Genomic DNA, 26466 nt, shown 5'->3' on the forward strand with positions numbered 1-26466 from the left:
CTATTACAGAGAAGAATAATTAAAATATGTCTAAAAAAGCAATTAATTATCCAACCGGAGAATTGTTTAAAGAATTTGAAGTCTTAAAATACATCAAATTTATATCAATGTATTATTAAATTTTATACCTAAAAATCATACAAATTTCAGATCATATACTCACAAACACAAAACCAAAGGCATGGGTACAATGCGTTTGTTTGAACCCAAGTGTTTAATGAGCACTACTTTCAGTCATAGTAGTATTATTTACCCTATAATTTGTAATAAATTATTAAATAAATATCCTCATCTAGTTAACTGAAATAGTCTTGCATTTAAAAATGTATGGTGGCGCTTTGTTATTAGTGAATATTAATCTTTAAGATACTATTTATTGTTAAATTTATACATGTAATTTTATTATGTATTGAATCGTTCGTCCCGCGCCGTGGCGTCGCGGTCTAAGGCATCCTGTCTAGGACTCGCGTTACGGAATGCGCGCTGGTTCGAGTCCTCATGGGGGAAGAAATTTTCTCATGAAATTTCGGCCAGTGTATGGGACCGGTGCCCACCCAGCATCGTGATGTACTTGGGGAGCTACGATAGGTTGCGAATGCCAGCTATAACGGCTGGGGGGGATCATCCTGCTAACCACACGATACCTCCATTCTGGTTGGATGATCTTCCACCTCTGCTTCGACATGTGGGCGTGAGGACAGCAACCGGCTGGTCGGTCTAGGCCCTTCACGGGCTGTAGCGCCACGGATTGTTGTTGTTGTTGTTATTATTATTATTATTATTATTATTATTATTATTATTATTATTATTATTATTATTATTATTATTGAATCCTTCTCTGAGCACGAGATCACTATCTTTCAGGGGAGTGATAGAATTTTTCTATATTTTCCTTGTATATTTTTCTAGCAATAAATTAATGATCTGATTTATAATTTCTCTGCCAGAGTAAAAATTGAAAAATCCTAATGAATAATATATCCTTGGGACAATTATTTTATCACTATTTAGTTGTTCACAAAAACACCTGGTACACTGTTGGGCGACTGGTATGAACGTAAACTTTTAAATCCAGAGACTTTAAGTTAAAATATAGGCGAGTTGAAGAGGAATTTGTGTGGATCAATACAGTCTTTATAGAGGTTCACTATTTTTCAAGTAAAAATTCCAATAATTTCTCTACAAATATAAGTAGGCGTATATTTATCACTAGTGGGATAGCAAAGGAAACTATTCAACTATTCACTACTATGCTGAATATTCTGTAATAATAATAATAATAATAATAATAATAATAATAATAATAATAATAATAATAATAATAATAATATATTCCCAAGAAAACGACTTGATGAGATTCGTACAGCTATCTACGGAGCAAGTATCCACGCTAACCCCCTATTCCTATACTGATGGCGCTATGAAACTATTCGAATGTGACTTCTTATTGACCTAAGCGTTACTTCGGCACAGAGACTACAACGTGTTCATAATATGTGCGTCCGTTTCGTCTGCAATATTCGCCGGGCTGATCACGTAACACCATCCCTCGAAATGTTGTCCTGGCTCCGTCTAGAAGATCGTAGGAAAATCCACTGTCTTTCCCTTCTCTTTCACATATTGCATTTCTCCACTCCTGTCTATCTTGCGTGTCGTTTTCAAAATTTATCCACCCATCATATCCTAGACACACGATCACAACATTCCTCAATTTTATCCATTCCCTCCCACCGAACATCCTCATATTCATCTTCTTTCACTGTGGCTGTTCCTCGGCTTTGGAATTCCCTGCCGAGTAATATCAGGGACTGTCAGACATCAAACCAATTTAAGAATAGACTAACGAATTATTTTTCTAACAATTCTTGTTAACAATAATAGCTGTTTCAGGTTTCTCAATGTTTTATATATATATATATATATATATATATATATATATATATATCACAGATAAATATCTAAATTATCTCATTATTATTATTATTATTATTATTATTATTATTATTATTATTATTATTATTATTATTATTATAACTATTTCTTACCATTGTTTATTATTGTCACACTAACATTACTTATCCATTATTTCATTATTCACTTTCATGTTGTTTTATGGTCTAGATATTAATGTAATAACTATGTAAGCAATAAATTGTATTCAATTAGAGTCTGGCTGGGCGGAAGAGAAGACCTACTGGCCTTAGCTCTGGCTGGGCGGAAGAGAAGACCTACTGGCCTTAGCTCTGCCAGATTAAATAAATAAATAATAATAATAATAATAATTATTATTATTATTATTATTATTATTATTATTATTATTATAAACAGGCAAGATTTTCGTAAGAAAAGTATTACAAACATATTCACGCACATAGAAGTTATTGTTAGAGGGACAACTACGTATAGCATATTCGCACGATTGTCTCATGTTATTAATTACCCAGACTGCCAAGAGGAATAATGAATAATTTTGTCGCTCTTCTACTCCATTGTTCTGGGCTACTCGGACCTTATTTTCCTACACTGTTCATAAATATTGTGTAGATCATTTTGGATACCCCTGGTACTACGATAACAACGGTATACAAGTTTCTCCCTCTTCCTCCATATACCTGCAGAAAGACCGCCCCTAGCAAACAATCAACCCTTATTTACTAGCATTTCAGGATGTCTTCTATTCTTTGCTCCCGGCTCAATTCCTTCCTTTTATGGCCCTGGTTCTTCGGATTGGGGCACCGCTCCCTGCTGCGGAAATCCCCCTACGATCTCAACCTACTTTCCAAAAATCCGACACAGAACGAATCGTCACCACGGGTGGTAGAGGAATAGGTTTTCTGTTTGTTGGTTTTGTATGAGTGGTGTATTGAATTGTATCTGTTAAGTAAGTATCGAAGGATAAAACGATTTCATTCCCATGTTAGGCGAGAGTCGGAAATCTGCTTGAAACAGCCAATGTTCTAACATTGTACCACGTTTACAAAATCTTTTCCCTTAAATAGTTTAATAAGGACCAAAGTTCAGCTATTAATATTTCGTATTATTGTATTCGTATAAATTCATGTTATATGACGACGTTTATGTCAATGTTCTCAATAACTATATTTAATAATTGAACTAAGATCTGTTCAGTAGTGTTCATTCTTTCGCCACACGGAACTGATCATTCCAGCAATCTTTTCGGTCTCTGGGTTTGTCTATTATGTTAGAGGTATTTGCGTTAGTCGTGTGTATTACATAGCCTACGGTACGTAACAAGTGAGATCTCCAAATCTAGTTGCTCGTAAATAATAACAACAGTGCTGTCAGTGATTACTTATTTTCTTATATATCTTAATTTTATTTTATAACCAATATTTTGTAGCCCACATACGCTGCTGATGCTCACAGGAACTTTATTTCGGTCATTTCAATCCTTTTACTGATTTTTATATTGAGTTTTTGCAACCATAAAGCAAAATTGAAACTATTATTATTCATCACTTTATGAAATGTGAAGTAATTTCACTCCATACTTATATGTTTTAGTGTCGCACATATTTAGCTGAAATAAATTATTTTAATATAAAAATGTCCATATGAACTGTACAAATGACCTTAAATCGTAAATAATGAAAATAACTGAATTGTTTAGTAGTATTATTTTCTGTTATTAATTTTATTCTTTTAAGTTTTGTACCGGTACATGATAAATGCCAATATCTTATTTTCATATTAAAATCATTATATTGTTTGTTACATTTAAATATGACTTTTTGCAATTTAAATTCAATTTAGGAACTGTCATCTGCAGATGCCAATTATTACGTATTTTTCGTAATTAATACTAATTTCCCCCACTATTATGTCATTATGACCAAAGGGAAATTTATTACGCTAAAGCATAATAAATTATCATCGCAAAAATATACTTATTTGAGAAAGTGGAGGAAAAATGTGTAAAAAAAATTTCCAATCAATACTGATTGAAGTATACAGAAGTTGTAGATATTTCACAGAAAACAAATGTTTTCGTATTCAATTCTTGAATATTTTATTCAAAGATTTTCAAATTTGTGTTATGAAGGTGAACATGACAAATTTGAAGAGGAATTTGCAGTGTACCAAGGTGATTTTTTGCATTTCTCGCGATACAATACTTCAAGCGGTTAGCAACTAAGATACTAGGAACAATAGACTGTGCAATAGTAGCGATCTTAGTGGCTAGCAACTAAAGTTCAACTGTCATTGCATGCATATTCCCTACGTATTGAGCTTCGTGACTATGTAGTAGACTGAGATAGTACTACAAAGTCTTAATTCTGTAGTGCTCGGGAAAAGTGGCACAAGTAAAAAATGTTGATTTTATAGGAGAAGGAAAAAAACTGTCTTCACACTGGTTTATGTCGATTTTATTTTCTTCTGTATGAATTATTGTAATGGGAGAAATACTTACGTATCTTCTCCCAAGCGAGCAGATGTTCCGTAAGTTGTCAATAAATTAATAAAAAATGTTTGTGGAAACTGACTGCCATTTTTTCCAAGCATTGCAGATTATTATAATCACAGTCTAGTTGAAATATATACAGAAGAGTTTTACAATATAGTCTACCAGTACAACAGAAAGGTTTAGTATTAAGAAGACAGAAAACAGAAATATTCATGAAGCGTTGTTGAATACCATAAATTCACCTACAGAATAGAAGGCGTGAGAAATTAGGTACCGGTATTTATTTAATTTGGCCCTAAATAACATTGAACAACAAGAATTTTGCTCCGACTTAAAATAATGTATCCCTCATGGTTTTGTGTGCGCTGAATCCGAAAATGACTTTCGTTTCTTCGTATCACGTAAGATTTTTAAGATATACTATGATTTCACTTTTCGATAAGCGGTCCCCCAGGAAACATCTGGCACATGTTGGGAGTATAAATAAAAACAAAAGCCAATGTATTTTATGAATTTATGACTTATTGCCAGTTTCTTATGGTTGTTGGCATGTTCTTTTGTACTTCTAATAAATAAACAGATATTGGTCCCTTCTATTAAGTAAATTTCATAACAGTTCAATGTGAAGTCTATGCAATTAACAAACAAGGGTGTGGTTTTCAATATTTAAAGAAAAAGTTTACAAGTTTGAGTGAAGGAAAATTAAAAGAGGGTATTTTCATCTGTCTATAAATTCACAAAGTTATTGTGACCCTTTGTTTGAGGAAAAACTTTCCGTTACAGAAAGAAAATGACATGACGCGCTTTCAAAGACGTTTGCTCAAATTTCCTTGCAAATTCTAGGGCAGAGAAATACATAGAACTTGTTGTAGAAACCATGTTAAGTGCATATGACAAAATGGAGTGTAATATGTCTGTCAAAATACACTTTTCCATTCTCATTTGGATTTCTTTCCTCCTAACTTTGGAGAGGTAAGCGACGAGCATGGGGAAAGATTTCGTCAAGAAATATCTGAAATAGAAAGGCGATATAAAGGAAGATCATCATCCAACATGTTTGCAGCTATTGTTGGTTCCTTGTAAAATACAGCCCTTATAAACAGATGCCATCCAGAAAATTATTTTAAATGTAAGTTCAAATTCCGAGATTTTTCTCATTATACGCATGAAATATTTTTATTGTTGTTGTGTTTTAAACTATGTAACATCATTTTAGTATCCAGTACACATTTTTAAAGTATTATGAGGAATTTTGAATCCCTAGTGTGTTGTAATTTTATCAGTAGCAGTGAAAAATTAAAAACAAATAAGTTTTATCGTAAAAAATTCAATTCATTTTCCCCGGAAAATGGTACGGGATGGGACAGTTTGGATTTTAAATTCAGATTTAGGGCACACATATTAGTAATATTCACCTATTTTTATTGCGGAGCAAGAGAAAAAGTAAAAATTTGTTGTTCAATGTAATCTGTGTTTTGAGTTTGATTTTTTATATCCATAGAGAGGCTATTAAAAATGTTTACTTTCATATAACGCACTCCTTTTTGATAGCACGATAGACTTGCCGATGGAGTATGAAAGTCATTTTTGACGAGTATTTATACTATGAATTGTTGCATTAGTTACAAAGTTTTCACGAGGAAGTTTATTAATGAAAAAATATACTGACAAGCCATGGGCATTATTTGTAGTTTTTTTTAAATGGTCCTACACGATTCCCTAGATTTGGCACCTACTATTATTTTAATTACTCTTTTTAGTAGTAGGAATATACTCTTGCTATCTGCAGAATTTTTCCAGAATATTATTCCAAAACTCATTTGCGAGTGGAAGTATGTAAAATATATTGTTTTTAAGATATTAATATTTATTTTACTATCTCTTGCATAGATCTAATAGCAAAACATGCTGAATTTAGTTTAGAGGTAATTTCTTTAATATGATTGTTCCAATTTAACACATTATCGATTTGTAAGCCAAGAAATTTGGTCGCTGTTGTTTCTATTAGGGACATATTAATCATTGCGCTCGAAATTTGCAAAGTTGAATTTGGACAGGATTTAAATTGGATCATATTAGTTTTGATACAATTTAATACTGATTTATTGGCTGAGGACCAATCGCATATTTTGAGGAGAATTGTCTGTGTTGAAGATTGGAATGTGTTGCAGTTATTGGCTGTAATTACTATACTTGTGTCGTATGAAAATAATATGGGATGGCTACATATTTTATTAGTGGGGTAAGATCATTTATGAACACTAGAAAAAGCAAGGGACTGAATATTGATCCTTGTGGAATTCCATTATTAATAGTTCCCTATGTCGAGGCAGATTTCATAGTGGTACTGATTTCGACTTTCTGTTTCCTGTCTATGAGGTATGAGTGAAACCATTGGTATACAACGCCTTTAATTCCATAATAATCGATAGTATCGATAATTTTGATTGTAACTATCGATAGGACTCGATTGTAGAAACTACACTCGATAGTACAATCGATAATATATTTAATATACATGAAACGGGTGACTGGGAAAAATTTCTACACTTGATACGTAAAATTTAATGGAGATTCGGAATATGTAAATTTTAATATAGGGTGGCATTAAAAGAATAAAATTTACTGTCACACACTGTATGCCTGAATAACTAACTTTTTTCGAACACTGGTATCAGGTTATGTGGTTTGTCTCCAACAGTTTTTGTATAAAACTTTTTTTTTTTTTGTAAATTTAAAATTTAAAAAGTTATGAGTAATATTCCATACTTTTCTAACACTTTGTATTATTAAATCAATAGTTCATTACGTATTTAGATATAAATTCAGGATTATATACCAATTAACAAACTATCTATAGTTTTGATTATAGCTATCGATAGGACTCGATTGCAGGAACTACAGTCGATAGTACAATCGATACTATTGCAAGTGACTATCGCCCATCTCTAATGTGAAGCGCCACCTTTGCCATATAGAAGTAGTAATAAATAACTACTCATAAAAAAGTTTCTGAATTAATTTCAAATATGCATGCTGTAGAACATTAAGATTAGAGGTATTTAATTAATGTAGACTACTATGTCTACATGAGTAAAAATATCGTCATATCGATATTAAGGACCGTGCAATTTACTTTAAAGGAATTGCTAAGTACTAAGTAAATACCTGTTTTTGTCGGTATTTTCAGTTTTAATTCGGACTCAATCATTTGTGTTTTATTCATTTTATAGTGTTTTACTTGTATTATACCGGTATTTCATTATTACACATCAATACCGGTAAAAACGTTCTAAACGTCATACCGGTATTGATGTGTAATAATGAAATACTTTATGAAAAATATCGAAAAAAAAAACCTGTATTTATCACTGTATTCAATAACGATACGGTCTCTGGTTCAGATACAGTCGATAGTATAAAAAAATCCTCGGCATGGCTCCCAGCTGAAAAAAAAAAAAAGTAAAATTTGTGGTCCCGTTTCATATATTTGCGCGTGTAAATATCCATTACCTTGGTTTAGCCGGTAAAGGCTATATGTTCGTCATCCTGTCTTGATGAGAAAAAATGCCCTTGCTATCTAGCACTTCGATTGAATTTGCACATGTCTTTGCAAGACATCTCATGAGGCAGAGGCCTCTCAGGGATAATGCACGAAACAAAACAAACATATTAAGGCAGTCATAATAAATCTGTAAACTGTAGTGATCCGAGACAGATATTGAACAGATCCTCGAAATAAATATAAATCAATAGTGAATTCATTTGCATTTCACATCAGAAACCACAGTGTTACCAAGAAGAGCAAACGTAACTTGGAATCGTCTACATATGGAAATGGTTGCAATAACTTCATTCTAGGACAGAAGTAGGTCCTAATAATGTTCTGCCATTCGATTCCGGACCGAGGTGAATTCACGACGCAATTGCATATTCCATTTGCGTGCGCAGCATCATTCATCCGCCTTTCAGACACAATTACAGCTCCCGGCTGAAATTCAACAGCTATAGCCTGGACCTCACCGACAGCCATTGTGCAATCACTTCTCTGCTAACCGTGTTTCATATCACGAAGATGAGATAGAAAATCGAATATTAACTGGTTTTTCTGAGATAAGCGTATCATTGAGGAGAATGGTAAGATCTCTATAAAATCCGAGGTAGTTCCGTAGTGTGTATGTATAGTGAGTAGTGAGTCAAGTTTTCAACGATTAATATTTTCACTTCAAACACCACACAGTCGATGCCCATTGACCTGTTATAGTTTCACAGATTAAGGTTACTTTAAAACTGGTCTGATAAACATTTTATCTATCTTTCAACATTCTTGTATCTGTTTATTATAATTAGGCTTAATTATTGTATTTGAAAATGCAGTTTGGTGAGCCTCCGTCTCAATAAATCTACTGCCATTTTACTGTAATTATATTGACTATTTTGTTTATATGACGTCATTCCATTTTCGGCCAATGAAGTGTAATGAAATTTTGAATTCCAACCAATCACAGCCATACATCGCGATAATTTCTGCAGCTCAATTTATAACTATCAATTTATCGCATGATCGTTCTTTTGTTTAGTCAGTGTCGCAAACTGTTTCCACGTAAATCGATGAGCATGAATCCATTGTACTAAATAAAGTGCGAAATTCTACTTTCACATTTACATCTTCATTTTCTAATTCCATGTCCATTGTATCTAAAGAAAATGACACTCCTTCATAACAGTTGTTCATTTAATTAATGTATTAATCAGGTTATTTGTATTACATTATAAAATATTTAAATTAAATTATAATTTCAGCAGATAGGCTAATGAAAACGTATTTCTATTATAATAACAAAAGGAAAAGCGCAGTACATGTAATTAACATTTTTAAATCTGTATTTCGCTTTTCTCAATTGGCATTGCTGAATAACATTCAATTTCTTTATTGCAGTAATCGTTATTCATCTATTTCGACCTCACAATGTCTGAATAGGTTAACTATTCATAAATATACAATTATCAACATTCTGTGAGCGAATTTTAGGGCTATATTATTTACATTTTAATTTTAATTTACGAAATAGTCCTAGTAAATGTCACTCGAGGTGTGAGATTTCCCAAAGAAATTCACTCGTTTCACTTGTGGATTTATCGGCAAATCTCAGGCTCCTTGTGGCATTACTATTCCTTTTTCTCTTCCTGATCAGTTTCAGTATTTTTCTTCGCCATTCTTTCCAGCATAGCTTCATTTCTTATTCTGTGCTCATTTCACATGCTTCATCTCCATATCTACATTTCAAGTGTCTCTAGTCGCTTTTCTTCACTTCGTCGCAATGTCCATGTTTCTGTCCTCAAACAATGCCACAGTCCACACAAAGCACTTCACTAGTATTTTCCTTATACAGTAGTTCTTTTCCAGAGGTTTGCAGAAGATGCTCCTTTTTCTATTAAAAGCTTCTTTTCCATTGCTATTCTCTTTTTGATTACCTGGCAGCAGTTTATGTTACTGCTTATAGTACACCCCAAGTATTTGAAGCTGTCCACTTGCTTTACTGCCTCATTTAGAATTCGCACGTCTAGGCCTACCTTCGTTTTTACACATTATTATTATTATTATTATTATTATTATTATTATTATTATTATTATTATTATTACTTTTAAATTATTACTCATTACCATAGGTAGGAAGCTCGTACCAATGCAGTAGATTTCAGTTGAGTTCCGTACAGCGAGGAGTGTAATGTCACCCGCGCCTCACCCTGTTCCCGTTCGCTACAGACGATACACAGTATGTTCACATGAACAACACATGATATCATTCTGAAGAGCTGTGTAGAGTCGTGAACAGTTTGAAGAATATTGTTAATTTATATTAGTATTATATGTTCTGAACAAAGTGAGCTATTCTGTTATTATTGTATTATTTATGTAATGTTAATATTATTCATGATTCCAAAAAAGTAAACTCATCTGTTATTAAATAGTTATGCAAACAGGAGTGTGTAACGCGTTTATTTTTTCCCAGATTATTCTTCGTTAAATGTTGACTTCTCGTGCTGCTATGCATTCGGTTGCGTTACAGCCCAAGTTAACATCGGAATTACGATACGAACTTTCTAGCTGTCATTACAATAGAAATGAAAAATCTTCTTGAAAACAAGTATGGGTTTAATATTATGAGCCACATACGCGATACACTATTAGATTCACAAAGTGATTGTTCACGTGATGATAGTAAGATATACTGTATCATATTTCAGATTTGCTCCAGTAACGTCTTGTGACGTAGAACGAATATTTTCAGAATACTAATATTTTTTTTTTTTTTTTTGTGAACATAAAAGGAGTATTTCTTTTGATAAAATGAAAATGTTCATTGTTATTTTTATATTGAGGCTAGAATCATAATTGTATACTTTGTATGTTATTTTTATATGTATGGGTAAATTATTTTAGTTTGGGAGTTACGAAGTTTATAATTACAAATTATTATTTCTTTATATTATTAATTTATTATTCTCTTGTTCTAAGGCTGTGGACCATTGGAGCACACGTTTGGTTACCACCCGGCTGTACATGTTTGTTGTTCTGGTTCACTGACAATTAGAGGTGCACTATTACTTTTCATTCCGCATATATATATATATATATATATATATATATATATATATATATATATATATATATATAGGGTGATTCAGACCACCCGTAACAGTCATTTTTTTCGGAAACTAGTGCATTAGGGTCAGTGGCGTATTACTTTAAAATTTCAAATGGGAGTGGGGGTCAAATATGGTACCATTTGATAGAGCTCTTCAAAACAATAATACACCATTGCCCTACTTCCTGTTTAGGCTGATTGATGAAATCAAGCTCAAGTGAATGTTCACATGTGCTTTAGTAATAAATATTTTTGTCTCGAAAATTTTAATGCACTAGCACTCGTAACAGTCATTTATTTCGGAAACTAATGCATTAAAATATGTGTACAATATATGTTGGTTTAATCTTCGATAGATTATCCACAAAACAGTATTTTTCGATTATCTCAAAACTCTAAAAAGTGGACTTAGTTCCTTTCAACAATAACAATATATATATATATATAGTCCAAACTCATACAACTTAACAGTTTTGATACTAGTGCTGTTCATCGGAGTGAGTACTACCGCGGAGGAATCGGAGATTACGAACAAAGCTCTTCACCGGTGATCTCCGGTACTACCGTAGGTGGAACAGGGGATGTACGGAGGGATGCGGTAGTTCGGAGCGAAGCTCGACAGTTACCTCAAGGACGACCGACGCGTACGGACTTACGGTAGTTGGGAGTGGAATAAAATGGCACCAAAGCGGATATCCGTCGCATGGAAATTCTTTAATTTAGTTGAAGATAATAATAAAGTCGTACGCTGTAAACTTTGTGGGAGAATTACTCTAAGGGTGGTGGAACTTCGAATTTGTTAGATCATTTGAAGCTATCGCACAATCGCAAATTTGAAGAAAACGCCAACAATTATGCTGGACAGCAGCTCGAGCACTCAGCATGCCCATCGAACAGTGCTGAAAAAGTTAAATTGGATAACTTTTAATTCAATTTATGGCCAAGATATGCAACCACTTAGAGTGGTCGAAGATGCCGGACTTAAAAATCTCGTCAAGGATTTAAACCCAAGATATTCACTGCCGTGTCGTAACACTGTTTCTCATGTAAGTAAATAAAGCACGTGGTTTACGTGATAAGAACATTGTGATAGTGTGCAGAACTAACATAAAAACTATTCATTATAACTTAACTAACCAGGGTTCTTGGTTGTTTTTTTAAATTTGTATCTATTTTTACGTAATATTGCGGGTTCTTTTAGGTGACTTATACGACAGCGTTCAGAATAAACTGCGAACGGCATTAAAGGGCGTAAAAACTGTTGGTCCTCCAACAGGCAAAATGGATACGTAACAGTAACAGGTCACTACGTGACAGGTGACCAATTAACTTCTGCTTGTTTGGACTTACCTGTCATCAAGGGAAGTCATACAGCCGACAAAATTGCTGGTTGCATTCAAGTCATTAATTCGTGGGGACTAAACTAAAGAGTTTCTGCCAGCTGTCACAGACAATGCCCCAAATATGGATACTGCCGTCAAAAAGTTAAACCTTTGCCATCTAGGCTGTGGTACGCACACCTTGAATCTTACCGTAAAAGTAGGAATTGATAAGGTCCCAGATTCGGGTGAATTTCTCTCTCATTGTTCGGCAGTCGTCACTTTTTTCAAGAAGTAAATTTAACTCTTCAAAACACTTTTGAACTCTTTTAAAAAGCATGATTACTTTGACTTATATATAAAAGTTCTAATAAATTATTTCGTGGTTTTGTGTGCAGACAGAGTAACATTGCGAATGAAAAACTGAAAAGCAGAAGAATTACAGCAAAAAAGGACCCTCTACGATTGATCCAGCATATTGTTACGAGATGGAACTCCAAACTTCAGATGATGAGCCGTTTACTTGAAATGATAGATGAACTGGTGATTGTGTTATCAGAAATGCCAAACGCTCATAGGTCGCTACCAAGTCCGTATTTAGAAATCTCTATGCCGTAGACCAGGTTAGAAATATTCGCTGAGTAGGTCTCAATTTTAAAACGTATGTAAGTGTTTAACATTAAGAGCCGCGGTTATGATACTCGTAATTGCTGTCAACAATAAATTGTTACCATTCAGATACACATTGACAGCTAATCAGCGATGTCATCGTTTTCGTAGTTTTAAAATTACGCAAAAGATGTAATGCGATTTCTTTTTTAAACTGTTTTAGTGCTATTGTTCCCAAAGATCCACAGTCTACAAAAAAAAGTCTTAACATTTCTATAAAACGTAATTTTCGAGGTAATAAAAAACATAAATATATGGAATATTTAAAAGAAAACTTGAGTTATATTTTACTGTTAAGATTAAAATATTGAGTTTCAGAATGAAACTAAAGAAACGTGTCGTAATAATATAATTACAACGATCCTTAAGTTGATATACGCTTATATTTTTATTACAGGGGAAGAGTGGCGCGTTTTAGAAGAGACAGTTCAAATACTGATACCTTTTAACACACTGACCACAATCCTGTCAGGTGAAGAATCTGAATAAATTATTTTTGGACAGTAAACGTTAACCCACTGGTATCACACGTTTCTTTTGTTCCCATTCTGAAACTCTCTTAATACATTTTACGTTAAACTAAACCGATTAGAATAACAATTGACAAAAACTGTTTGTGAATAAACGAGTGTTTCCAGGAGAACTACAAATGTTTACATTAGGTACTGAAAAGCTTTACTTCTACGTTACAGTTAGTTTTAATGTTATTAATTTGATCAATGACATAAAACTAATACACCTTTCCACATATACTATGCATTTCAAAACTAGAAAAGAAATGTGCCAGCTTTACGTAGCATTTCAAGCAAAACAAGAAAAAAGAGCCGAAAAGAGAGAGAGAGAGAGAGAGAGAGAGAGAGGTAAACAAAAAACGAGAGAATAAACGGCAAAAAATTACACACTTATTTTAAAAGATACGCGGACGTCAGCGGACTCGAATCACTACCTGATCCGATTAAAAGAATGCTCAGCGGAAAGTGTATGTCACAGCACATATACAACCTGCGCGACATCAATCGGAGGTAATCGGAGGCATCCGATTGAAAGCACGCAAATAACCGCTCCGGAGGAAAACCTAATCATAAGCAGCACTATTTGGTACAAACTTCCTAGCTCTGCTCATTACTGTTACATTATCATCCTCCGTGCATGTAATATAACTAAGCTAGCTGATATTAGAAATCCAATTTGTTATTATTTCAAATGCATCAACTTCAAAATATTATAGAAACAGACGTGATTCTTTCCTTGCGTCGTACAGAGTAGCTTGCTAATTCATATTTTTTCCTATTTTTCAGGGATTACCACATTATTGTTCTTTTCATCTCATTAATGCTCAATTATTTTCAATACATGTATATTATAGAACTTACTGTCACATCGTGATGTGGAGGCTGTTTTCGGTCGGATAGGCTTATTGTTTTTCATTTCGTCTAGGTTGTATAAATTTGTTTTAGACACTTCCTTCTTTATTATGTTCCAGACAGTTACAGGACCTAAGATCAAGAAATTGTGGGGGCCACATGTTATTGGTAATCGCCCTCTCTTGAAACACATCACCCGTAAAGAAATATTGGCGACATGCGCTATTGTGGAATCCTGTTGAAAGAAGCCCACATTACACACTTTCAGTTAGCTGATAAAAAAAGGTTGCAAATTCAGAGTAATGTACCTATCGGCGTGTATTATCTGCTATAAAAATTTGGTGTTATAATTCGTTCTCCACTAATGGCGCACCAAACATTGCTTTTGTGGTCATGAAAGGGCACTTCATGGAGAAAGTCTGATTTTTCTGTAATCCATTATTTTGAAAATTTATATATCCATGTAGATGAAACCACGCCCTGTCCGAAAAGAAAATAGAGCATGGGTCTATCTCACCGTCATGAACACATCAAAATCCACCGATAAAACTTACATCTACACACTTGATCACTTGGTGTTAATTCATGCGTCACTGTAACTTTATAGGATTTTATATTATTGTATTTTATTATTTTTTGTGAACCGAACCGTAGAAAATTTCTGTATGTTTAGAAAGCCGTCTAAGAGATTCTTAGCAGAATTTTCTAGTGGAAATGCAATATCATCCATAGTGTTCTCGGTGCGTGTACGGTTGGATTTTTTGTGTGTATCTTCCAGTTTCCCGAAATTTGTCTAATTAAATAGTGAACAGTTGAACGACTTGAAATTACAACACCAGTAAATTGTTGCTCAAATCGTCTTCGTACTTCTCGAATAAATTCTGTCAGTGCGTAGAAATCGTATATGAATACTTCTTTCTAACAGAAAGGGCCATTCACTTTTCTCGAAGGGAGACAATTGTAGATTTTTAGTGTTTTTTGTATCGCAGTTTTACTCCTGGTTGTGTTAGAGAAGGCCGTATGGCCTTAACTCTGCCAGGTTAAATAAACCATTATTAATATTATTCATCACAGGGGCTCGGAAATTGATTAAATGTCATCTTTTTTCAGTGACATCATAGACAATGCAGAATATTTCATTTCAACACGAACCAAAATAGCCTATTATTATTATTATTATTATTATTATTATTATTATTATTATTATTATTATTATTATTATTATTATATTTTCCAGTCTTTTATTGTCTACTTGTATTGGTCATTCTTTAAAGGAAATGTTCTACTTTTTGTTGCATTTTTGTCCTTTTCTCCTTTTTAACGGACTTCTTTTTACAGTGTAGTCGTAGTCTATATTCGAAAACCCACTTCAGATTGCTTACGCAATTCGATTGCATCATACAGGAATTTTCCTTGTGCTTGCATCAACCTTGACTCATGATCACGTGTGTTACGTGCTTCCCCCAATGCAACGCATTAGAACAAATACTGCAGTTGCAGTGCCCGCAGTTAGCATATTATATCTCACAAGTGAAGACGTAAAAATGCCGAAAATAAAGCAACCGGCGATCCATCAAATCCTAGGCCCTACTTACTGCAATGCTGAATAAGGTATATGTCTGGGAATTTCAATTCCTGCTAATATTTAAATGTGCTTTGGCGTGATTTCGAAGACATTCAATATTATTATTATTATTATTATTATTATTATTATTATTATTATTATTATTATTATTATTATTATCATCTTGGTCATTTTTTTATTTTAATGTCAAATTTAATGTCATTTATAGGTCATTTTTCTGTGATTTTTAGGTCATCAACTTCCGAGCCCTATTAATCACGCACTATGAATTGAAAAAGTATGATTATCATCTTACTTAGCTTACTGATGTATCCCAGGCACGAAAGATTGTTATTAGAAGGTGATGGATGCGAGTCAAATAAAGGTTATTTGGTACCTGCCTCACACAACTATTTCTTTAGAATTTCAACCCGTCAGAAGGCCCTCAGCCCCCTGAAGAACATAGTGCGCGTACAGAGCAAAAACGTCGTGCTGCAGATCCGGCCTCAACGATCGGTGTTTGTTATGTGTAAAGAAAAAATATCTACGTACTTTTTAATGTAATATGAACAACAAACACGGTACCTGGTGAAAATTTTAAATGAGCACAAATATTTCTACATGTTCTAAAAACCAAAGTATAGCCTAATGGATAAATTAATACTACATCAATTATTATTTCCAAAGAGACCTATTCGGCTATAACAACGTTAATGGAAGTGCATATTTTAGATAAACAAATGTAAAGCTCCAGAATAGTCTAAAAATTATACTCATAAGGTAAAATGTACATATAACGACTTTCACGCTGTAGACAACATATTGGCACAGATACGGAATTAAAATTTTGAGCGAGTCTTCATGGGAGTCCACTTGTATGTAGGCAATAATTTCACACGACTATCCACAAGTAGCATATATGCAGGGGCTCTTGTTTACTGTACATGCGCAATGTGTTGTAAGCGAAACTTATACAGCAAGGAAGCTCCATTTCCGTATCTGTACATTCGATGTTATATAGACTGTAGTACTTATTTTATGAACAGCATTAATTCTTTTAAATTAAAGGACATTATAGTCTCATTGTTTGTGGATTCAGTACAATCTTTCAAGGATTGTTAACATTAATATGTATATTGTATGATTGCAGGTGGTTGCCAGTTTCCAAAACAATGGTCAGGCCACTGGTTCCAATCAGGGGTACCCAACCAGCTCACCATTAACTTGACCTCCATAGAAACGAAGGGTGAATGTGTGGAGAATCAAGGAGACAAATTCATCATAGAAGACAAGTAAGTTCATATTTTCTATTTTAATTGCAACAAATTGGAAAATAAATGTTGTAAAGAAAGACATGAACAAAAATCAATACAGTAGTTTGTCACTCATCTCGTAAATAGCTTATAGTCACAGCCCGAAAATTCAAGCAGAGGATTTTATGCTGTAATCGGCACCGAAATTACTGGAGTGACATTTATTATTATTATTATTATTATTATTATTATTATTATTATTATTATTATTATTATTATTTCAAATATTAGATCGGACTCGTTAGATGAAACGCCAGACTCCGGAGATAATAATGACTGCAATAACTTCTTGTAGATTTGAATTGCGTATAACTTATTTAAAAATGGAGTGGCTAGCGAGCGTGTTAGCAACAATGGTTAGCGTTGCCAACTTGATGAGTTAGTAGATATCTATAGGGAGTATAAGTATAGCTGTATTCATACAGTAATACTATTGACAGATTACAATCGCTAATCGCGATTACCATTGTCGCGATTATCTTCGATCGCGATTACCGAAAATGTGTAGACACACTAGGTCACGCTTGGTCCTGAATTACCATAGAGGAAACAATTTTCTCTTTCTAGGCCTACATACTTCTATCACTATCTAGTAGATACAGTCACGAAGCTTGAGTGTATGAGGGCACTAGGAACAATAGACTGTGCAGGTACTGTTTCGCATTGTCTGTAATGAGGCGATAGCGATCCTAGTGGTTAGATGCATATTTACTACGTATTGAGCTTTGTGACTGTATATACTAGACTGTGCTTGTATGATTGTTTACCTCCTGGACAACAGCTGAAGTTCATACCTTCTTTTCAACGAGCGCAGGACGGTGACACCAGCGATTAGTGACTGTAGTATCTGACTATTCTTGAATTATAACCACAACGCAACACATAAAATAACTATTATGTATTAATATTAATACTAATATTAATTAATTATTAATAAGTTCGAATTTCACTATCTTCCAGTAACCGACTCAGAAACCTAGTAACTATTAAGTTTTCAAGAACGCCACTACTGACGCCGCTTAAAAGGAGTACGACAGTAACACCAACATAACAGTTACAAAAACACTACCAGTTGTAGTATTTGTCAGTACCTAAATTCGAAACGAAGTTGGCAAAAGAAAATTCAACCTTCAAACTAGAAAATCACCATAATCCACTAGCATATGTAGTAATGGGGGAAAAATGGTTAGGTTTCACCCTTAGGGTATCAAGTTACCTGGTCTTCCCTATAGTATAAGAAAACTGTGTTAATAGGGCTATGACAACATATTAGCTGAGCATCACTAGCGCGACTGGTAGCGAATAACTATAACTACATGCTCACCGTATCTATTAACTTGGAAAAATAAATAAACATATCACAAAATATGTAATATTAAATAATATTGCACGTCTGACATCTTAAACTTAAATAAATTTAAACAAAGGAACAATATGGCAAGCAAATAATTTTATTTGAGCACTGACATTAATTTAAAATGCCACTTAACCTGTAATTAACTGTACTGCAGGCCTTATTATTACAAGTTTAATGACTCCAAAATGATTTTTAGTTGGTTATTTAACGACGCTGTATAAACTACTCGGTTATTTATCGTCGATTGGATTGGTGATAGCGAGATGGTATTTGGCGAGATGAGGCCAAGGATTCGCCTTGCGGTTGAGGAAAACCTCGGAAAAAACCCAACCAGATATAATTAGTCCAAGCGGGAATCGAACTCCACGCCCAAGTCCAAAATGATTCGTTGGAAGCTTAATATCGCTGATTTTATTAATAATAAGAAATGATACATCAATAGAATAAAAATATCATTACTATACAATAAATTGAATTCAACAATCATCGAGTTGTATTCCAAGTTTCTCACTTTTACATTTTTTGTTTACTATTTCATGCAGCGTAGATTTTGGCACTGTATTTTTTTTAAGGTTGAATGTAGGTTAATTTCAAGATTCTCACTTCTAACTGCTTTTTCCATAGCTTCCCTATCATAGTTTCGTCTACTTCCGGGCCCAGTTTTCTTTTTGTAAGTTCTCGGCATTGTTCGGTATTACCCGCTGAAAGTAAATTTAAATCAGTAATTAAAATGAATAATAGAATATTAATTAAATAAAGTAAAAATCATTCAGCGTTATTGTTGATCTACATACAAAAAGTAGTCTACATTTTGCTTCTAAAAAGTTTGTTTCTCTGCTGAAATATATTCAGAATGCACAAGTTTATTTTTTCTGATTTTTATGATAGAAGAAACTTAACCACACAACAGTCTAGAAGCTCAATACGCAGGGAATATCCACCCATAGATAGTTGCTAACCACTAGGATCGCTACTATCATCTCATCACAGACAATGCGAAATAGTACCGGCACAGTCTATTGTTCCTAGTACCCTCACAATTCAAGTTTCGTGACTGTATATACTAGACTGTGCTTAACCAACTGTATAGCAGTAAAGAAATGATACACAGGCCCCTTGCAAGCAGTGCACAATACTGACATGTTATGAACAGGTAAACAACAGCGTTGCCTTCTCACGTTTCTTCTGCTCGGTATTATTCTCCGTTTGCTATTACGTCTGTTTACTGTACGTCATATGATGATAGGGGAACAAAACTCGCAGAAATTACAATGTACCGGTATTGGAGCTTTTAAATGACGTAAGGGTAAGACACACGCGTATTTTTTATTTTTGAGTTACCAGTAAGCGTGAGTGTTTTTAAAATCTGAAAACCAAGTTTTCTGTAGCCTAAGTTAGCTAATGTTGGGACTGTCATGTAGCTGATGTGAGCTGAAATTGCTGATAGCTGTGTGTTTTTCCAAATAAACATCTGCCAATAGACAGAGTGGTAGATAATATTAATAAAATTATCGTGTCTCTCCATTTGTTCTGTCACTGTTATGAAGCTGGCACCCGCTGTCCAACAGGACTGTTCGCGGAATGAATAGCATAATTAAATACTTATTAGTTATTACGATGAAGTAATCAGTGCTGGGCTGCCTCTGCGTTATAGAGGATTGTGCTTTGTTGGCGAAGAATCGAGCTAATAAGAGTTCTTGTTCCTACCACAATACAAAACATGACATGAATATAATTGTGCTGTACAGAAATTTGTGTTTGTAATAATTGCCCAAGCAGTAGTGTGGCAGAGTTGGATTATGTTCGGGATTCCTGCAAAGTTATAATTAGGACTTTTAGACTGGTTGGTTTCAGTTTGCAGCGAGAATAATAATAAGTGAAGGGAGAATCTACAGCTAACACACTCATGTGTCCCCTGTGCATATCAAGAGCTACTGAGGTAAATTGACAGACTGTTTGCATCTCCTATATGAAACTTTGAAATTATTTGTTTATTGTGGTGTACTTACGTATACTCGTAACGCAATTTTTTATACATTCCTTGTTTAAATTTAGTTATTACAGTATTAATTGTAATTTTCTTGTGAAATACAGATGAAATTGGGATTCGATTTTTGGGACGTCTCTTGTGAATAGTGTTGGAAAAAACAGTGGGGCATTCCCCCCACCCCACCTCATTAACTAAGTTTCATTTTTCGTAATAATTTCGCTTTGCCTTCATTCACCACATCATCATACCAAATATAATATGGCTCTTGCAGTTAACAATAATTAGATAATAACTGTTCAAAATTATCATCTTGCTCCCTGATGTGATTAAAGTGACTGTGTTTCTACAGTGATGTTATTTGAATTACGATCTGCCTGAGCGCGGCTGCGTATTAGGAGAATCCAGTCGCCAAGGCCTCATAATGCATGTGAAGGTAGCTCCTTGTATTTAGATAAGGAAGGCTTTGTAAGCGAGTGGTTGTGCGTTCGTATGTTACTCGTTGCTTTCATTGTGTGCTAATTGTTCTTGTTCTTCATGTCATGACATAAATACAAGGTGATTCAGGACCTCTGCAACAAACTCTGGGGATCGACAGATCTCGCAATGAGGATCATTTTCCGTAAAACAACCCAAGTTCTCCAATGTCTCGTGTAGGAGTTAAGCGACATCGAAAAAAAAGACAGATTTAGTGACATTTACAGTTAATTATGAAATGAATTATTCATTGCGGACAGGTTACAGGTGTCCCGTCATTTTGTTGCCCGTTTGAATGGAGCACTCTTCGGAACACGCTTCCTCTGCTCATGGAGGATGTATTCTTCATGATGTGAGGGGACATGTGATTCAACATAACGTCCCAACGCACTACAATGTGGTTGTACGAGCATGTCTGAACAACATCTACGGGGAGAAATGGATAGGGAGAGCCGGACCTGTTGCGTGGCTAGCATGATCACCTGACTTCACACTCTTTATCTTTTTTCTTTTGGGACATTTGAAGTAATGCACCACTTGAATTGACACCAGACAGGAACCGACTATGCGAGTATTAGCTGCTTTTGATCAAATTCGACACAGGCTGAAAACCACTGCTGTGACGATGTAATGAATGTATTCAGGTTCAGAATAGTCATTTTGAACACCTGTAACTTGTCAGCAAACATACTTGAAAAATAATTCATTTCATAATTATTAATGTCACTAAAATCTATATTTTTTTCGATATCGCTTAGCTCCTAAACGAGACATCGGAGAACATGGGTTGCTTTACGAAAAATTATCCTCATTGCGAGATCTATCGATCCCCAGAGTTTGCTGCAGAGGTCGTGAATCACCCTGTATGGTCTTGAAGAACGGATTTTTGTGTACGATACATACTCGTATATGAAAACGAATTCTTGCAGAGAAGTGGTAATGCGATTCGCAAGAAAATGTCCTGACAGTCCTGTTCCAGGTAGACAAACTATTCGCCAACTTGTTAAAAAGTTAAGACAGACAGGATCTCTTAATGACAGGAAACGTGTCCTTACGGAAGAAAAATTAAATGAAATAGGCGAACGACTCAGACACCCCCCCCCCCACCAAAAAAAATTCCTCAGTCGTCTTATTCAGTAAATAGCCGTTTCGAAATAGACCTAATCAGCACGAAATGCCCCAAATTACTTAAATTAAAAACATAAAATTTCTGTGGTTCATGAATTATTGCAGCTGCGCGATTCCACGACTAGAATTCGATTCTGTAACTGGATTCTGGAGACTGTCGCTGCTGGCAGAGTGAATCCAGATTTTATCATATTTTTAGACGAAGCTTTGTTCGACTTACATGGCGATGTTGTCTCACAAAACAACCGATATTGGAGCTCACAAAAACCCGATATTGTGTCTGAAGTTCTGTTTCAACCTGAAAATATGGTGTGATTTGAATGCGCACAGAATAATGGGATTTATTTTTTTATGAAGAAGCGATTCCATGAAAATATCATACTGAAGTCATTTTTTAAATATTAATGTAGGAATGTTTTTGTTGAAATATGTTTCTTTATAGGTTAAGTTGGCTTATTCAATTTAAAAAAAAGTTTTAATTACTCTTTGCTTTAGTCTGTAATTTGCTGCAGACATTGCCATATTCCAAACACTAACACATGTTTTGTATAACAATTTGGATATGTAAGTTTTTTTTATTTCAAGCGCTCTTTTTTGTATACCATATATTGATCTTTCCTTGAAGTAAATATGAAAATATATTATTCTAAGGTTCTAAATAACTTTAAAACACTATAATTATTTGTACTGCAAGTTGCGATAACATAAAAACTCTTCCACATAGCATAATAACTGACAGATTAAAATTTACTTTGAGATTCCACGTTATCACTACATCGCTAACAAAAAAGTATTACAATTTATTTTCTAAAGTGACTTCTTTTGCCGCTGCAGCACCGTGACTATCTGACTGACTGACATGTCGCGCTTTCGGTTATACTGTTCATTCTCACCACATACACATTTGCTTGTGAGACATTGATAAACTTACTGTATACGTGAACTGTATTAAGTGGCAGAAAGACAATGTGAATATAAACTCCGTCTGAAGAAGCAAGGACATAAAGAAACAAGCTGAAAAGAGTTCAGGGAGGAGAGAAGAGGCAGTTATTGTGAACATATACATATAATAGCGATGGGCATTATAGTAAACATAAACTGTGATCTGCGTCACCATATCTTAATCGTTAAGGCGAGCAGTGGCGGATTATTAGGAACAAGCCTGGATAACGTGATACGGTAGGTACTCTGGAAGATATTTATTTGACTTGGACATATTAATTTGGCAGCTTTAATCATACACATTTTAATGTTTCTCCGTCACTGAACTGTTTTATATCACGGGCGAGTTCCGAAGAAATTGAATACCTAATTAGCCAATAATATTCTATGATACCGGCATTGCGTATGTTTTTTCTCTTATATATTATGGCGTTTCTTAAGGTTATTTAATAAATTTACACATTCTGGACCCAAGAATAATTTCAAATAGTCATATCGTCGGTTTACAAGCAAAACACATAAGTCAAAAATATTACTTCTGAGAGAGATGCGTTTGAAAGTTCATGACAAAACTGAATCTCCAAAATATTTTTAGTACGTTTCTCTTTAGGAGTATGTGTATTTCAGTTTCCAATTCTAAGTTTATATAGATACATTATATACGGTTTCTTCTCAGAAGTAATATTTTTTATGATCAGTTTCATCAACAACCGTTAAACTTTAATTAACTGTTAAAGAGTTTTAACAGAAGATTTAATAAAGATGTCGCTTCATCATTCTCTGTTAAGGTTACCAACTGTTTAAATCTCACGTTAATTTAAATGCCCATTATTCATCACTTAAATTTTAAGTTATTGTTAAAAGTGGCGGCTAGAGAACATATTTTATGAGCACAATTGTTATATACTGATTACTTAAATGGTGAAAGAAAAGAAGGAATTATGCCAAGACGAAATGATTGTCAGTTTATCTGAATAAAAGTTTCTGGAGAGATATAGAATAGCTATCTAAAATAGTTGCAGCAGAAGCGTTACAAGAAGTAGAAGACAGGTTTGAATACCCAATTAACAGAAACCTACCTCTAACTCCAATGCTTCAGGCTCATTTCAACGTACTATTGAGGATACATCAGGCATTTCAAAGGCAACTGCAAACCGATTGGTAAATCGAGTAGCTATCTGATGCCATTGGTAGTTTGAGGCCACAGTATGTTGTGTTTTCAAGGGAAGAAGATCGTGCTAAAATTATTCAAGATTTCTATACTATAGTTGAGCATATTGCCAGGAGTTTTGGGCACAATAGACTGCACTCATGTTAAAATTCAATCGCCTGGAAGTAATATGGGTGAAATATTTCACAATCGAAAAGGATATTTTTCAGTAAATGTACAAACTGTATGTGATGCCAATCTGTTAATAAGGGATATTGTAGAGATGGGTAAAAAATAACACAACAGTTATTTTGGAACTGTTCCGGTCTCGGAACTGTTGCAAAAATGAACAGTATGTCGGAACCTCCTGTTCCGAAATAACAGTGTTCCGACTCCGAACTGCTCACTTGCCCAGCTGTTGCGAGCTCGCAGTACCGCGTTGCACAAGGTATGTTCCGACTCCCTCGGAACTGTTGCAAAAATGAACAGTAGGTCGGAACCTCCTGTTCCGAAATAACAGTGTTCCGACTCCGAGCTGCTCACTTGCCCAGCTGTTGCGGGCTCGCAGTACCGCGTTGCACAAGGTATGTTCCGACTCCGAGATAACAGTCGGAACGTCGGAGCTTGTTCCGATGAACCAATGACAGCAGCAGTTACACTGTTTTCGTTGTTCTTTATGTTGTACTTGGAACTTCGTTGGATGAAGTTGGTATTTGAAACTCTCACGTGGTTGGAGGGGGGCGCATGGAAATTGAAATCCTTGCGGTGGCGCGAACTTTAATATCAACATTTGTAAGACTGGCCAATCATCTGTAATGTCATAGTAAGTATTTAATAATCTGTAATATTCATTCCCGCTTTATGGTTTATTTCACCATTAGTTGACTAATTCTGTTTTATAAACATTCTACAAAGTCATAAAGTACGCATACTATTATTAATTCATTGATCAGCTGATTCTATACAAAGGTTAAAGTCGTAAATGGTAATGAGAGGTTTAGTTACAATGTCTGTATGTCGTTTGTTGAGGTTAAGTCTGACAAGCACAAGTTTTTGTGCTATCTTCTCTGTTATCAAAGAACGACGAAAATGTTGTAGCATTATTTGTTGGAAACTACCCATATAAGTACTGATTTGGAGAGCGATGTTTAATGCGAAGTTTAAATTACACTTTGGTAAAGATGCGATTCCAACATTCTGCGGGGTTTCCAAGTTTCAGTACTGCCAATATATATCTTTTTTATTTATGAAATTGTAATATTTATTATTATTATTATTATAACTGTGCATTAAGAAAAGTAAAAATAAAAATTAATGTTTTTTTTTTTTTTTTTTTTTTTTTTTTTTTTTTTTTTTTTTTTTTTTTAGTTGGCTACCATATCTTTATAACTTTATGTACGAAAACAAAGTGTTGTATTCTGTCCTTGTAGTCAACAGCTGTGTAATTACTAACATTAAGCTTTTGAGTTCTGTCCGCATGCACAGCAATTTTCCAAAATCGATTCGAATGTGCATTGCAGTGCCATCTATAGATAAGAATGTGTACTATGTCATGCCTATGAGTGCTCCAGTGTGAGCTGCATGGTGTTATTTGTCTATGGTGAAGAGGGAGGGTACTGTACCGTTCGTTTGAACGACTCAACGACTCCGACTCATCACCACTGGTGACTGTTATTTGGAACATAGTATTTTTTCGGAACCGGAACCGTCGGAACTGTTCCGGGAAAAGAACAACTTCGCCCATCACTAGGATATTGTTGCCCATTGGCCAAGGTCTGCATATGATAGTACTATAATAATTTATTCCCGCATTTGAGCAGAATACGAAATGAGAAGGATTACTCGTACTTATGGAATTATATTAGGTGGCAATGGTTATTCCTTGAGGAAGTATTATTATTTATTAACACCAAATAACGCAGACTCAGGGTGGCCAGATTGTCGTTAGGTCAAGTCGCCGCACAGTGATCCGAAACTCGGAAAATCCCGCCAAAATTCTTCTTTTTTTATCTTTTTTACTCACGATTTTTGCTTACGGCACTTGATTAACAACAACTTGTAATTTAATAAATACAGCGGTAAGAACGGCTTGAATTTGCAAGTTTTCAAATTTCAATTTT

At 34.5% G+C, this 26466-nt stretch overlaps 1 protein-coding gene across 1 annotated transcript in view; it reads left to right on the forward strand.

The window, feature by feature from the left end:
- The window catches only part of LOC138701592 (uncharacterized), a 186507-nt gene that overhangs the window by 120272 nt on the left and 39769 nt on the right, over window positions 1-26466 (forward strand). The window contains exon 3 of the mRNA XM_069828635.1: window positions 17143-17284. Coding sequence (XP_069684736.1) covers window positions 17143-17284 — 142 coding nt within the window. The remainder of the gene's footprint in view (window positions 1-17142; window positions 17285-26466) is intronic.

The sequence above is a fragment of the Periplaneta americana genome, chromosome 6, assembly GCF_040183065.1.
Source record: "Periplaneta americana isolate PAMFEO1 chromosome 6, P.americana_PAMFEO1_priV1, whole genome shotgun sequence".
NCBI lineage: Eukaryota > Metazoa > Arthropoda > Insecta > Blattodea > Blattidae > Periplaneta > Periplaneta americana.